The sequence below is a fragment of the Crassostrea angulata genome, chromosome 2 (genome assembly GCF_025612915.1).
Source record: "Crassostrea angulata isolate pt1a10 chromosome 2, ASM2561291v2, whole genome shotgun sequence".
In the NCBI taxonomy this organism is placed as follows: Eukaryota; Metazoa; Mollusca; class Bivalvia; order Ostreida; family Ostreidae; genus Magallana; species Magallana angulata.
The window spans coordinates 71,587,163-71,603,665 of NC_069112.1; the positions used below are offsets into that span (position 1 = coordinate 71,587,163).

At 33.2% G+C, this 16,503-nt stretch overlaps 2 protein-coding genes across 3 annotated transcripts in view; one reads left to right on the forward strand and one right to left on the reverse strand.

Moving 5' to 3' along the window:
* The window catches only part of LOC128174829 (uncharacterized), a 218,200-nt gene that overhangs the window by 38,362 nt on the left and 163,335 nt on the right, over positions 1-16,503 (reverse strand). The window lies entirely within an intron of this gene.
* LOC128171105 (mucin-5AC-like) lies at positions 1,037-14,883 on the forward strand. 2 transcript variants are annotated; one of them, XM_052836858.1, is made up of 9 exons: positions 1,037-1,308; positions 12,170-12,256; positions 12,507-12,563; positions 12,719-12,805; positions 12,892-12,948; positions 13,123-13,209; positions 13,319-13,375; positions 13,565-13,651; positions 13,904-14,883. In XM_052836858.1, the coding sequence occupies exons 1-9, from the start codon at positions 1,242-1,244 to the stop codon at positions 14,338-14,340; spliced, it is 1,023 nt and encodes a 340-aa protein (XP_052692818.1). In that variant the 5' UTR covers positions 1,037-1,241; the 3' UTR covers positions 14,341-14,883. The 2 variants fall into 2 exon arrangements, with proteins under 2 accessions (XP_052692818.1, XP_052692817.1); XM_052836857.1 differs by lacking the exons at positions 12,892-12,948; positions 13,123-13,209.

Sequence of the window (16,503 nt, forward strand, 5' to 3'; positions counted from 1 at the left end):
TTTTAGCTGATAACAATCAGTATATCGTTCTATATTATGGGCCTTAACGGTTACACCCTGAGTGCGATACAGTATAAAATATGACAAGTCCTAATGGATTTACATCATTCACAGTTTGACGGTCAACATTAAGAAAGTCCTAAAAAGGTATAAACACTCATGTCAAGTCAGCATAATTGAAAATTGCGCCAAAATACACCTTGATTTTGTAGATCGAAAGGTGCTAACTTCCTACTGGCCCGACTGTCGCGAAGTCCGTGTAAACGTGACTGAGATTCGGGAAGTATTCGTTACTTCATGCAGACTGAACCGTGTGGTTGTTTTTGGTGACCCGACCGTGGTCAAGATACGTGATCTTCATGGTCATATTTGCGGTAAGTACAAATTATGCATTTTTACACAAAGCATATAAATTAGATTTCGTCTGCAACATCCCCCTCCTTTTTTTTTGGGAACAGTAAATAGTGAATCCGCCACATAAAGATCATGATCTAGTTGCATCCTATAAAAACCTTCTTTTTTGGGCGTGTGTTTAAAAAATGTACACCATTTTTTATTTCAAATATTAAAATTGTAGTAAGTATTATTTCAAAATCAGTACCCCGAACACTTTACAAGTGTCTTTTGCTACGTCACGTGGTTTTATTGATTTTTCTGCCAAAGGCGTGTGTACATGTGTTAACCCCCCCCCCCCTTTCTTATTACGGTTATTCCTGAATATAACACATGAAGGTCACAGTGTGTCGTTGAATGATCCTTTTTATTTTTTAAGAATATAGTAATCGGTAGTAGGTATCATATAAAAAAAGTTGTAATCAAGTAACCTCCATACTGAATAGTCGCATAACACAAACGTGTATCTCAATTGCTACGTCACGTGATATTATTGATTTTTTTTTTTTTGCTTAAGGGTGTGTGTGTGTGTGTGTAAACCCTTCCTGTCTTTTTTATTACGGTAATTCCCGAATCCTCCACATGAAGATCAGACTTTGCAATGAAATTATGAACAATATTTTTCATTTCAAATAAATGAAACGTTAGCAAATGTTACTACAAAATCAGAAACCTCCACTACCCCGACACGAGACACCGTGAAGTTCCAGATGTGTCTTGTGTTACGTCATATTGATTTTTCTGTTCAAAGACACACATGTAATACCCCTCTTCTTTTACACATAAAGAAAACTGTAGTATGTGTCATTATAATAATCTGTTGTTTACAAGGATAATGTTTTTAGTTCATGATTTTTTTTATAGAGGCAACATTCAGTCCCACGGCACCAAAGCATACCACGATCGGGCAAACAGGTATATACCTTTGAAATATTATTTATTATTAATAAGTATCGAGCATGGTTGTTACATGTGTGACATTGCTATATCTGTAGTAGTAGTAGTAGAAGTAGTAATGTAAAACAATCCTTTTATTTATTTTTTAAAATGTAAATTAAAAGAAAGACATGTAGTGTATGTGTGTGATTAAGATAAACTGTAGTTTAAAAATATTGGCTATTGGTACTTTGCGGAACGGAACGGAACGGAACGGAACCAGTTTAGAGGCCCCAAATGGGGAAACAAGATTTTTTTAAAATGTCATTATTTCAATTTAACTTATCGTAAATGGAAGATTGTTTTACAAATTTTGCTGTTTTAATGAACTGTGTATTACATAAAATATGCTACTCATTGCTCTATAAGTCATTACACGCTTCTTTCCCGAGAAAACCTAAAGTCACTAGTTGTTTTATGATGTTTGATTGACACTGTAAATATAAAGTTGAGGTTTAAACCAAACTCAATTAATCTGTGTGTGTAACGTCGATGAAAATTACTTAAGTAATCTTTCTTCTGAATAGATTTCTTCTGATTCCGTTCCGTTCCGCAAAATACCATTACCCGTGTGGATATTGGTATTTAACGGAACGGAACGGAACCGTTTAAAAATTTTGAAATATAAAATATATCATAACAACTACTAGCTGTTTGTTTATTTCTATGTTTTTTGGAGATAAATGAAGCAAACCAACAAATCATTTCATCAATTCAAACATCTTGCATATGTGCATATCACTCCTGTGTTGTGTACAGCTATAACTTTTATTTCATCTATGATACTACATTATTTACACGGATGATATTACTAGTTTGTTCATCAAGCTAGCAATAACGCAATGTGTAACCCATATTACGTAGAATTTTAAAATATAACGAGCACATTCGCAAGGAAAAAGTTTAATATTCATCACTTACCTTCCGTCTGAACAATTTTCTTCTGGTTCCGTTCCGTTCCGCAAAATACCATTACCCGTGTGGATATTGGTATTTAACGGAACGGAACGGAATCTTTCAAAATTTTTAAATAATGGAAAATATCATAACAACTACTCACCGTTCCTTGAATTTTTTATCAGATTCTTTAAAGATGAATGAGTCTATCAATCAAATCAATTCAGTCATCTTGTGTATTTGCTGATTATTAATTTCAGCGTTTGTGTGCGCGTGCTGCATACAACAACAACTCTGTTTTCATTTTTTTTTTATCAATTTCATATCATTGTCACGGCAGAACTAACTAGTTGGTTAATTAAGCTTGCAAAAACACAATGCTTATATCAAGTGGAATTCATATTATACCAAAATCATTCGCAGCGCAGGGATAATATCGATAAAAATACTTGATAGTCTTATTTGAAATAAATTTGAATGAATGATGATATAACAAATGTTGTTACCATACTTATAAATAATTTTCTTCTGGTTCCGTTCCGTTCCGCAAAATACCATTACCCGTGTGGATATTGGTATTTAACGGAACGGAACGGAACCGTTTAAAAATTTTGAAATATAAAATATATCATAACAACTACTAGCTGTTTGTTTATTTCTATGTTTTTTGGAGATAAATGAAGCAAACCAACAAATCATTTCATCAATTCAAACATCTTGCATATGTGCATATCACTCCTGTGTTGTGTACAGCTATAACTTTTATTTCATCTATGATACTACATTACTTACACGGATGATATTACTAGTTTGTTCATCAAGCTAGCAATAACGCAATGTGTAACCCATATTACGTAGAATTCTAAAATATAACGAGCACATTCGCAAGGAAAAAGTTTAATATTCATCACTTACCTTCCGTCTGAACAATTTTCTTCTGGTTCCGTTCCGTTCCGCAAAATACCATTACCCGTGTGGATATTGGTATTTAACGGAACGGAACGGAATTTTTCAAAATTTTTAAAATGTGAAACATCTTTTTACAAAGGCAACATTTATTCATTATATAATAAATTATTTGATTTTTTTTAGGAAGAATTAGCTAGTTGGTTAATCAAGCTAGCGAAAGACAATGTTTACATCAAGTCGAAGTTTATATCAAATCCATTTGCAGGGTTATAATCATTTTTAAAAATAAATACTTGATAGCCTTATGAGTGGGCTAACTTATTAAGTTGGGATTAAACTTCAATTGCGCTTCCGTGAATTAAAATTCTGGGAAGGAATTAGACAGTCCTTGTTAGAGAAACTCGAAGATTCTAGGTCAAACTGGATATACATGTATATCTTGAAAGACTGCCCAAAAGTATCGTCTGCATTCACGGGCCGGTGTCTTCGGAATCAGCTTAGTGAGATTGGAGAGAAAATTCATTGGCAGTAGTTTGCGACAGGACCATGAAATTCAGAGTGCAATCTTGCAAATTACAATTTTAAGTAATAAGTAGATTTGCGATCGTACAATGTAAGAACTTTGCTATGATATATAAGCTTCTCTCCGCACATATGCATACAGACATGAAAATAAGCGTGCAAACTAAAAATACACTTGCCTATTATCATTCTTCTGAAAACTACATAACCCGTATTTTAATTGATTGTGTATTCACGTTTGACCTAAAATAATATTCCGCTGGCTGACTTTCTTAACTTTCTTTTTAAAAAGCTAACCTATAGCTTGTTTGTTATACATTGAAATGAATAATGATATAACAAATGTTGTTACAAAACTTTTGAATAATTTTCTTATGATTCCGTTCCGTTCCGCAAAATACCATTACCCGTGTGGATATTGGTATTTAACGGAACGGAACGGAATCTTAAAAAAAAAATAATGGAAAATACCAAAACATCATTTTGGGATATAAGAAGCAAGCTAACATACCATTTCATTAATATAAAATTATAAATATCTTGTGTGCCTATCTTGTGTACAACGTTAACTTTTATTTCTGTTATGTCTTGTGCATATCTTATTTTGATTACTGCATGTATTTTGTACGAAAGATTTTGTGTACGACTTGTTTGTTTATGGATGGAGTACTGCGCCATATTTCTAAACGCTCGATTACTACAGTTTTTTGTAAGCCTTGATTTCCACTGTGTTAGTGTTTTGACTGTTATAATTATGTATTATTAATCTTCTAGTGATGTAATTTACCTCTGTCTTTATTGTCAACTATGCTTAGTTTTGCATATTCTTGTTACCGATGGATTTTAGTTTACCATGTGCTTCAAGTATGGTGCGCCATTTCGTCGACAAACATTACATTTTGAACTTGATAATTACGTACTGTCAGTTTAATAAAGTAAATTGATTACGGTTTTAACTCATTATTTTCTATTCAATTAATGAATTTATTTATAGAATATATTTAAGATATGTTGCATTAATTAAATCTATGTGAAAGGTTTATTGAATTGTTTATCTATGGAAACCAATACCTGTCATTTTTATTTGTATTTTGTTTATTACAGATTCTTATTGCATTGCAGTTATCTGTCAATTAAAATCTTTAATGCTTATTTTATGTCACATTTTGCACGAGAATACTTTAATCACAGGGGCTTGGTTGTTGGATAGTGAAATTCCTAATTACTGTTCCCGAAGAAAAAATTGATTAAAATTGGTAATCTTATGTGTATTTTTGTGTATTGCAATAAATAAATTCACCGACCCCCCCCCCCCCCCCCCCCGTTTCAATCATGTTAAAAAAAGTGTATTCAATGTACATTAAAAAAAGTAAAGGGACGACACTCGCCATTTTGGATTTATAGGGAGTCCTCATTTCAAGCTATGTTTTAAACAAGTTCTTCCGTTTCTCCAACGATTTCTGACGATGTATAGGTTGTAAAATGTTAAAATTACTTATTCCTATCATCTGACTACATCTGTACGCTGCATAATAAACATATCTTTCCGAAATGTACTAGATACTTGCCAAACTTATCGAAAGCAACGGAAGTTTACTTTTGAGTGACGTAAAATCTCCATATAATCACTGAGATGTTCCGAAAATGTATGATAAATCTAGAGAGAGCAAAAATTCCGCGAAAAGATAGTCCTCTTGGTTTATCCAATGCTTTCGGATCTCCTCAGTGATTACATGGAGAGTTTGCATCAACTTCCGCTGCTTTCGATAAGTTTGGCGAGTATCTAGTACATTTCGGAACGATGTGTTTATTATGCAGCGTACAGATGTAGTCAGACGATAGGAATAAGTCATTTTAACATTTTACAACCTAGATCTCGCCAGTAATCGTTGGAGAAATGGAAGAATTTGTTTAAAACATAGCTTGAAACGAGGACCCCCTATAAATCCAAGATGGCGAGTGTCGTCCCTTTATTCTCTTTATATTTATAAATATTGAATAATTTAAGAAAATATGCGGCAAAAATATCTTGGGACAGACTATAATAAGTAATAGTATGACATGCCATAAGGGTAATCAGTTGTCGTTGTGATTCAAGTCTGTATGTTTATCTAGCGTTGGTGTGTGATTTGTGCTTTGAATTCATTTGTCTTTATATGTATATTTTAGTTTCTACCGTCGATGAGAGATTTATTTATTGTACATTGAATACACTTTTTAAACATGACTGAAACGGGGGGTTTCAGTGAATTTATTTATTGCAATACACAGAAATACACTTAAGATTACAAATTTTAATCAATTTTTTCTTCGGGAACAAATAATTAGAAAATTCACTATCCAACAACCAAGCCCCTGTGACTTTAATGATATGAAATCTCTGTTTTAAAGTTCGCACATATATAATTGTTTTCCCTTGGACTGAAATGTCACACTTTCATTGGTTTAAACATAGCACGTGCACATATCTCTATATTTGTTCGGTGAGAAATAATACTAGTATTAGGCAATATGGCCGTCATTGGCCGACGCTTCGTTACTCATTTCGACATTTCATTGAATTCAATACATAAACCGCATGCCGTAAGTTCTTAATGTATTTGGAGTAGTTGCCCTTTGAAATTCATTAAAATTAGAGTAGTTGCCCTTAGAATATTGACGTCACATTGTTTTGTTTGGAGGGGAACAAAATGGCAGCGTCGATATTTGATAAAATCTCTGCAAAGGAAAGGGAGAAAACATTTAAAATTGAATAGGAACAAAACATTGTAAGTAAACATGGGTGAAGCAAAGATTTTTAAAGAGTATTTGAAAGGTGAGATTGAAAATTTTGAAGAGTTTAAATGAGTTAAATTGCACGAGATGTTAGACATCTTGTACATGGCTTTGCGTAGATCATCGCTATTTGTGAATAAACATGTCGCTTGATAGTCCTTGGGAAAACAAAACACTTATTAGGTTAGTTACTGATTCACTACGGAAATATATGGGGTTGATCAATCTCATAGATGGCGAGGCGTAGTGAGTCAGTAACTAACCTATAGTCTGTCCCAAGATATTTATGCTGCATATTTGAACGATTTTTTAAAAAATTCACATACCTGTGACTGAAGTGCAATTAAAATCGATGAAAGGGAAAATTCCCAAGATAACTTCATTCACACATTATAATTTTTCCCTCATATAAATTCACAGGAACGAAAACAGATTTCCTACGGAGATTTATAATGGGGAATGTTGACATCTTTTCTCCATTCGGAAATACTCGGGACACCTCGCGCAATTTTTCAACGTTATCATTCGGGCGTCTTCATCTCCTTGGCAATGGAAAAACCTCGTAGACTTTATATTTTCAGCAGTATACTGATACCCGACAAGCTAGAGGGGGCGTTTCAAAGGGGAAATCTTGGGATTTTTTCATACTATTGAATGAACATAGTCTGAACCAAGAGGTATTTATAAATATTGAATAATTTAAGAAATTATGCGGCAAAAATATCTTGGGACAGACTATAATAAGTAATAGTATGACGTGCCATAAGGGTAATCAGTTGTCGTTGTGATTCAACTCTGTATGTTGATCTAGCGTTGGTGTGTGATTTGTGCTTTGAATTCATTTGTCTTTATATGTATATTTTAGTTTCTACCGTCGATGAGAGATTTATTGGCCAATAAATACATTTCCGAATATTTTGTTTTATTATAATTCTATGTTAATTTCTGAAAGCAAGTTTTCGAGATTGTTTGTGCATATATGCGTCTGTCTGTCGGTGTATACACTTGTCTGTACATGAGCTTTTTTATCTTCAGTATGTGACTGTGTCTATATTATACTTATATTCTAAATCTCAAATGAAGTGAATATATGATGTGTATGCACTGTAAAACTATATATATAAGATGATGTGAATAACTTGTACATGAAAGTTCGAATAAAAAAAAATACTGAAATCTTATTGGTTTAGACGCAGTTGATAATTCGTTATATTACCCTCAGCATTAGCAACTCCCTTGGCAACGGGTAACAAACAAATTGTTACATACGCGTACGGTTTGCTGTATAATTCTCGTCATTTCTATGTAGAAGCAGTAAAATGCTCTCTAAAATTAAAACATTCAGTTTAAAAAAATAAATAGTCCTGTTTTGGAGGGTAACAGTTGGAATTGACACAATTGAAAGTATTAGATAGGCGTACATATTAACATCCATTTTTATAAAACTTGATTTATATACAACACAATCTATGATCTGTTGAGATCTGACATAGACTTCATTAAAGCCAACGATATATCCTAAACTATACCACGAAAAACGACACACAAGGCTGTTAAGTCTATCCTTATTTAAATGGGAAGCAACTCCATTTTGTATAAAATTCTAACATCCGGTAATGTTAAATAAATGCATTCATGTTTTTTCCGAGCCTGTCGGGAAGGCCCGAGAAGTTGCAATTAGACTGCATTGATTAGTAACACAAATTTACAAGCGGAATACAGAGACACATGATTAAGCACATTTAATCAACATTATGATAATCTGTCTCTTGCTGTATCATGGATATGAAAATTCAGTGACATGCAATCCATTTAATGTGCACATTATATTTTTAACATATAAAGCATGTAAATGTATATTTTGCCATGATCAGTGGCAGTTAATCTCTATTATAAAACTGATCGTACGAACAAAGCCCTGAGATGGCTTTAAAAAATGTAAAAGATTCCGTTCCGTTCCGTTAAATACCAATATCCACACGGGTAATGGTATTTTGCGGAACGGAACGGAACCATGAGAAAATTATTAATAAGTATGGAATCCATATTCTTATATTAATATCTATTTTAATGTATTACAAATAAAGACATCAATTATTTTTGGAAATTATGTTATCCCTCAGAATATGTTTGATATAATATAAAATTCTACTGGATGTAAACATTGTGTATTGTTAATTTGATAAACAAACTCGTTAAATCTCCCGTAAACTCCCGTAACAAATACATGTTCGTTATAGATTGAATAAATGCCGTGCTTGTTATGATATTTTCCATTATTTAAAAACTTTGAAAGATTCCGTTCCGTTCCGTTAAATACCAATATCCACACGGGTAATGGTATTTTGCGGAACGGAACGGAACCAGAAGAAAATTATTTATAAGTATGGTAACAACATTTGTTATATCATCATTCATTCAAATTTATTTCAAATAAGACTATCAAGTATTTTTATCGATATTATCCCTGCGCTGCGAATGATCTTGGTATAATATGAATTCTACTTGATATAAGCAGTGTGTTTTTGCTAGCTTAATTAACCAACTAGTTCTGCCGTGACAATGATATGAAATTGATAAAAAAAAAATGAAAACAGAGTTGTTGTTGTATGCAGCACACGCACACAAACGCTGAAATTAATAATCAGCAAATACACAAGATGACTGAATTGATTTGATTGATAGACTCATTCATCTTTAAAGAATCTGATAAAAAATTCAAGGAACGGTGAGTAGTTGTTATGATATTTTCCATTGTTTAAAAAGTTTGAAAGATTCCGTTCCGTTCCGTTAAATACCATTATCCACACGGGTAATGGTATTTTGCGGAACGGAACGGAACCAGAAGAAAATTGTTCAGACGGAAGGTAAGTGATGAATATTAAACTTTTTCCTTGCGAATGTGCTCGTTATATTTTAGAATTCTACGTAATATGGGTTACACATTGCGTTATTGCTAGCTTGGTGAACAAACTAGTAATGTCATCCGTGTAAGTAATGTAGTATCATAGATGAAATAAAAGTTATGGCTGTACACAACACAGGAGTGATATGCACATATGCAAGATGTTTGAATTGATGAAATGATTTGTTGGTTTGCTTCATTAATCTCAAAATAACATAGAAATAAACAAACAGCTAGTAGTTGTTATGATATATTTTATATATCAAAATTTTTAAACGGTTCCGTTCCGTTAAATACCAATATCCACACGGGTAATGGTATTTTGCGGAACGGAACGGAACCAGAAGAAAATTGTTCAGACGGAAGGTAAGTGATGAATATTAAACTTTTTCCTTGCGAATGTGCTCGTTATATTTTAGAATTCTACGTAATATGGGTTACACATTGCGTTATTGCTAGCTTGATGAACAAACTAGTAATATCATCCGTGTAAGTAATGTAGTATCAAAGATGAAATAAAAGTTATAGCTGTACACAACACAGGAGTGATATGCACATATGCAAGATGTTTGAATTGATGAAATGATTTGTTGGTTTGCTTCATTAATCTCAAAATAACATAGAAATAAACAAACAGCTAGTAGTTGTTATGATATATTTTTTATATTTCAAAATTTTTAAACGATTCCGTTCCGTTCCGTTAAATACCAATATCCACACGGGTAATGATATTTTGCGGAACGGAACGGAACCAGAAGAAAATTGTTCAGACGGAAGGTAAGTGATGAATATTAAACTTTTTCCTTGCGAATGTGCTCATTATATTTTAGAATTCTACGTAATATGGGATACACATTGCGTTATTGCTAGCTTGATGAACAAACTAGTAATATCATCCGTGTAAGTAATGTAGTATCATAGATGAAATAAAAGTTATAGCTGTACACAACACAGGAGTGATATGCACATACGCAAGATGTTTGAATTGATGAAATGATTTGTTGGTTTGCTTCATTTATCTCAAAAGAACATAGAAATAAACAAACAGCTAGTAGTTGTTATGATATATTTTATATTTCAAAATTTTTAAACGGTTCCGTTCCGTTCCGTTAAATACCAATATCCACACGGGTAATGGTATTTTGCGGAACGGAACGGAACCAGAAGAAAATTATTTATAAGTATGGTAACAACATTTGTTATATCATCATTCATTCAAATTTATTTCAAATAAGACTATCAAGTATTTTTATCGATATTATCCCTGCGCTGCGAATGATTTTGGTATAATATGAATTCCACTTGATATAAGCATTGTGTTTTTGCTAGCTTAATTAACCAACTAGTTAGTTCTGCCGTGACAATGATATGAAACTGATAAAAAAAAAATGAAAACAGAGTTGTTGTTGTATGCAGCACACGCACACAAACGCTGAAATTAATAATCAGCAAATACACAAGATGACTGAATTGATTTGATTGAAAGACTCATTCATCTTTAAAGAATCTGATAAAAAAATCAAGGAACGGTGAGTAGTTGTTATGATATTTTCCATTATTTAAAAAGTTTGAAAGATTCCGTTCCGTTCCGTTAAATACCATTATCCACACGGGTAATGGTATTTTGCGGAACGGAACGGAACCAGAAGAAAATTGTTCAGACGGAAGGTAAGTGATGAATATTAAACTTTTTCCTTGCGAATGTGCTCGTTATATTTTAGAATTCTACGTAATATGGGTTACACATTGCGTTATTGCTAGCTTGGTGAACAAACTAGTAATATCATCCGTGTAAGTAATGTAGTATCATAGATGAAATAAAAGTTATGGCTGTACACAACACAGGAGTGATATGCACATATGCAAGATGTTTGAATTAATGAAATGATTTGTTGGTTTGCTTCATTAATCTCAAAATAACATAGAAATAAACAAACAGCTAGTAGTTGTTATGATATATTTTATATATCAAAATTTTTAAACGGTTCCGTTCCGTTAAATACCAATATCCACACGGGTAATGGTATTTTGCGGAACGGAACGGAACCAGAAGAAAATTGTTCAGACGGAAGGTAAGTGATGAATATTAAACTTTTTCCTTGCGAATGTGCTCGGTATATTTTAGAATTCTACGTAATATGGGTTACACATTGCGTTATTGCTAGCTTGATGAACAAACTAGTAATATCATCCGTGTAAGTAATGTAGTATCATAGATGAAATAAAAGTTATAGCTGTACACAACACAGGAGTGATATGCACATATGCAAGATGTTTGAATTGATGAAATGATTTGCTTCATTTATCTCAAAAGAACATAGAAATTAACAAACAGCTAGTAGTTGCTATGATATATTTTATATTTCAAAATTTTTAAACGGTTCCGTTCCGTTCCGTTAAATACCAATATCCACACGGGTAATGGTATTTTGCGGAACGGAACGGAATCAGAAGAAATCTATTCAGAAGAAAGAATACTTAAGTAATTTTCATCGACGTTACACACACAGATTAATTGAGTTTGGTTTAAACCTCAACTTTATATTTACAGTGTCAATCAAACATCATAAAACAACTAGTGACTTTAGGTTTTCTCGGGAAAGAAGCGTGTAATGACTTATAGAGCAATAAGTAGCATATTTTATGTAATACACAGTTCATTAAAACAGCAAAATTTGTAAAACAATCTTCCATTTACGATAAGTTAAATTGAAATAATGACGTTTAAAAAAAATCTTGTTTCCCCTTTTGGGGCCTCTTAACTGGTTCCGTTCCGTTCCGTTCCGTTCCGCAAAGTACCAATAGCCAAAATATTATAATTGTTTTCCATAGAGACATCAACCACTATCTTCTCCTCCACTATTGTTCCCGCGACAGACACTCACAGTGAGCCTACACTGGTCTCATCTGGTACAGCAGGTATGAATGAAAAGCCACGTGATCTAGGAGGTCAGCTTTTTCCCAGAGGCGTGACTTATACTACATCACGTGACATTATTGATAAATTCTCCCTCTGTAGTAATGTGTTGTAAACTTTCCTTTGATTAGGGTTTTTAAAGAAATGCAAAAATAAACAAATAAATAAAATAATTGTTTATGTGCATGTGCTTCCAAAAATATGTTGTTTTACAATGGTAATATTTTTAATGAGTATTTTTTTTATTTATAGAGACAACATCAAACGTCGGTGTCACAAGACCTAAGCTGACCAAGTCCGGGCAAACAGGTATATACGTTTGAATTATTATTAATTACTTGACTTTGTTGTATCTGTAGAAGTGGTAATGTAAACAATCATGTAGTATATGTGTGTGATTAAGATAAACTGTAGATTAAAATAGTATCTCCCATATTTAATAATATTATAATTGTTTTTCATAGAGACATCATCCACTATCTTCTCCTCCACTATTGTTCCCGCGACAGACACTCACAGTGAGCCTACACTGGCCTCATCTGGTACAGCAGGTATGAATGATTGCATATATGAGTGCTTCCAATAATATGTTGTTTTACAATGGTAATATTTTTAATGAGTATTTTTTTATTTATAGAGACAACATCAAACGTCGGTGTCACAACACCTAAGCTGACCAAGTCCGGGCAAACAGGTATATACGTTTGAATTATTATTAATTACTTGACTTTCTTGTATCTGTAGAAGTGGTAATGTAAAACAATCCTTTTATTTATTTTTTAAAATGTAAATTAAAAGAAAGACATGTAGTGTATGTGTGTGATTAAGATAAACTGTAGTTTAAAAATATTATAATTGTTTTCCATAGAGACATCAACCACTATCTTCTCCTCCACTATTGTTCCCGCGACAGACACTCACAGCGAGCCTACACTGGTCTCATCTGGTACAGCAGGTATGAATGAAAAGCCACATGACTTATGCTACGTCGCATGACATTATTGATAGTTGTAGTACAAGTGTGATTAGAATAAACTGTTCATGATCCTTAAATTTTTTTATAGAGACAACATCAACCGTCACAGCAGAGGTAACAACAGTAGGAATCGCTGTTCAAACAGGTAAATACTTTTTAACTAAATTAGCTAATTTTAGTTACTGATTATCCACAAAATGAGATGGTGATGTGAATCGCTAAGCACTCTTCCATTGAAAGTAATTATGGATTATAAATACTTTTGATTTAACTTTGCTGAACGATAAAAATAATAATAGAGCAACGTTGACATATCTTACATTTTTTTTTTTAGAATCAGGACAGAACATTCTTAAAAAACTCTTGGAGAGTTTGAATAAACCATTGGAGGATGGCGAAACCCTTTCAGATAAAAGTCTTGGTAATAATGTGGTCAATTGTATTACATTTGGTGTTTGTATTTTGATATTAATTTGTATTCTGTTATTCAATAGAAAACAATGTCATTTTAACCGTAAGAAGTCTAATAAAAAAGTGAATCATATTTATAAGCCAAATAATTATAGGCAAACTTTCCAGTTTGATTTGGAAAATGAAGAAGAGGATATAATGTAATGACTACTTAAAAATTAATAAGAATATTAATAATTATACTTCAGTTGATTTTTTATAGGGTTTATAGCATGGGCAGTAGCAACTACCTTTACAGTAGCAATGCTGTTATTAAAAAAATGGCTAAAGAAAAAATGCGAGAACCTCGTGAAAGATGATGATGTGTCTACACCCCCCCCCCAATCCGTTGATGATCCCTCTTCCCCCTCCATATCCGATGATCCTAACCTATCCACCATTCATGTTGTTCCTTCCACCCCCACTACCATTCATGATGATGATGATGATGATAAAAATGATCAGGCTTCACCCACCACCATTATTAATGATGATGATGACACCAACCCGCCTCCTAGAACAAGTCCCCCTTCGTCCCCGAATGTTAACGAAAGCCGAAGACCCCTCATCACACCTCTGTCCTCCGTCACCACCTCCCCAGATGTTGAGGAAGAATGCGTAGCTAGAAACACACGGTCAAAGCCACAACTGAAATTTTAGGTTTTGTTAACGAAAGCAAAACTTTACATGTAAATGATAATGGTTTTTATGTTTGATTTTTACATTGAGATTCGGTTTTTAATAATCTTTTTACAACATTGAAAGTCAGTTTTTTAAATAACCCTTTGATTCATTAAAATTTCAGTTGTGTTTTGAATATTTGACATTTTACAACATTGAGATTATGTAATCATCTATTTAAAAAATTGAGATTCAGTTTTTAAAAAACCGCCTGATACTATTTTTGAGGATTTTTGGGTTTTTGGTTTTTTTTTTACAAAAAATGTCTTTAGGTATTTTTGTAGTTTTGACTAATTTTTTTGTTGAAAGAAAATGTCTTGGTTAGATTGTGAGTTTTTTCATTGTCATTTGCTTACATGCCGTTAATTTTTTTTCATAAAAATGTCTTAAGGTGTTTAAATACATTTTTGACTTTAATTTTTTTTTTGTTGATTTTTTTTTTAAAGAAAATGTCTTAGTTAGATTGTGAGTTTTTCATTGTCATTTGCTTACATGCTGTTAATTTTTTTTCGTAAAAATGTCTTAAGGTGTTTTAATACATTTTTGACTGTAATTTTTTTTGTTGATTTTTTTTGAAAGAAAATGTCTTAGATTGTGAGATTTTCATTGTGATTTGCTAACATGCTGTTAATTTTTCTTTAAATAAAAATGTTTTAAGGTGTTTTTATATATTTTTGACTGTAAAATTTTTTTTTAAAGAAAATGTCTCAGATAGAGTGTGAGTTTTTCATTGTTATTTGTTTACATGCTGTTAAATACTATAATTAAAAACAAGTGTTCTTATGAATGTTGTTGTTGTTATTTATGAATATATATATTTTAATGTGACAAAAAGATGGGGTTTCTACAACATGAAATTGATGTTTTTTAAAAATGTAATTTGAAGGTATGGCACAAGACAGTTTACTGAAAGAAATCCTTGACACATTGGAGGATCCGGACACCGTGCAGTTATTTGCAACAGCTAATGGTTTAGTCGGTGATGCCGAGGTCGAGAACCGATTAAGGGAACTCCAATGGGATAAGCACATTGACAATTTATTGCAGGAGGTTCTCTCTGATATTGAGTCTCCTCCTAAAAAAAAGTGTCATTCTCTCAATGATGGCAATCAACCTTCTACAAGTAGGCAGGTGGGGGGCGGTGGGGAAAGTTCCGATTCTAAGAACACATTAACAAAACCTTACTATATATGGAAGAGAGATACCAGGACCTTCAAGAAAAATCTAGCCCGTGACACGACCTTCAAGGTCAAGTTCAATGATCAGTGGAGGGGAGATAAATTGTTAGATATACCGACTAAATTGCACGAGATGTTCGACGACCTGTTGTCGGAGGCCAGGGGTCACGATGCTGATCTTGGAAGGGTGGTACTGAGTCATCCAAGTTGAAACAATCCGATCGTTGTACCCCTCCAGTCCTGGGGAAATCTGAATGCAGATGTTGTCATGTCCGAAATTACCAAGGTACTCAATTCGAATGAAAGCTTGCCTGTGGACGAAAATCTGTTGGTCACCATTGGGTCTATCGATTTGCCGAAAGGGGGAGGTAAACCTAGAAAATTACCTATCACGTCTCTATTCGGTCCCAAAAATAGCTTGCAGAGAAAGAGATCACTTTTTCATGTTGAGAATGATAACAATCTATGTATGGCCATTTCCATTGGTCTCTGTTTTTTAAAAACAGGCAAGAAAGTAGATTCTGATGTGTGGAACGATTTAGTCAGGGAAGATTCCGGAACAATGCTGGACCATGTCATCAAACATCACACTGTTACTCAGTCTTACTATGACAATATCTTAAAAACACAGAGAAAAAAAAAAGCAAACCGAATTAGCAATGTGGCTATGTGCAAGAGCTGGCGTGCCCAATGACAGATACTTAGGTTTGAACGATATCGAACCGTTCGAAGCCTTACTTGATGTTTGTATTAACGTTGTGTCCTCTAGAGTAGGGAACAAATTCGTCAGGGTGACAGAGGACCAGGAAAAGCCGCGTCTGTATTTATATCACGTGGACACGGAAACTGAAAAACACTGGCATGGGATTGCCAGTATACAGGGATTTTTTAAGACCTCGTATTTTTGCCATACTTGTTTAAAACCTTACAAAGATAAATCCAAACACACGTGTGCCACCTCGTG

Bases quoted from the DNA above. Each gene is read 5' to 3' on its own strand.
- LOC128171105 (XM_052836858.1), top strand. From the start codon at position 1,242: ATGATTTTTTTTATAGAGGCAACATTCAGTCCCACGGCACCAAAGCAT. The intron at 13,376-13,564 runs GTAAATACTTTT...TTTTTTTTTTAG, and splicing joins AGGAATCGCTGTTCAAACAG to AATCAGGACAGAACATTCTT. The intron at 13,652-13,903 runs GTAATAATGTGG...GATTTTTTATAG, and splicing joins CCTTTCAGATAAAAGTCTTG to GGTTTATAGCATGGGCAGTA.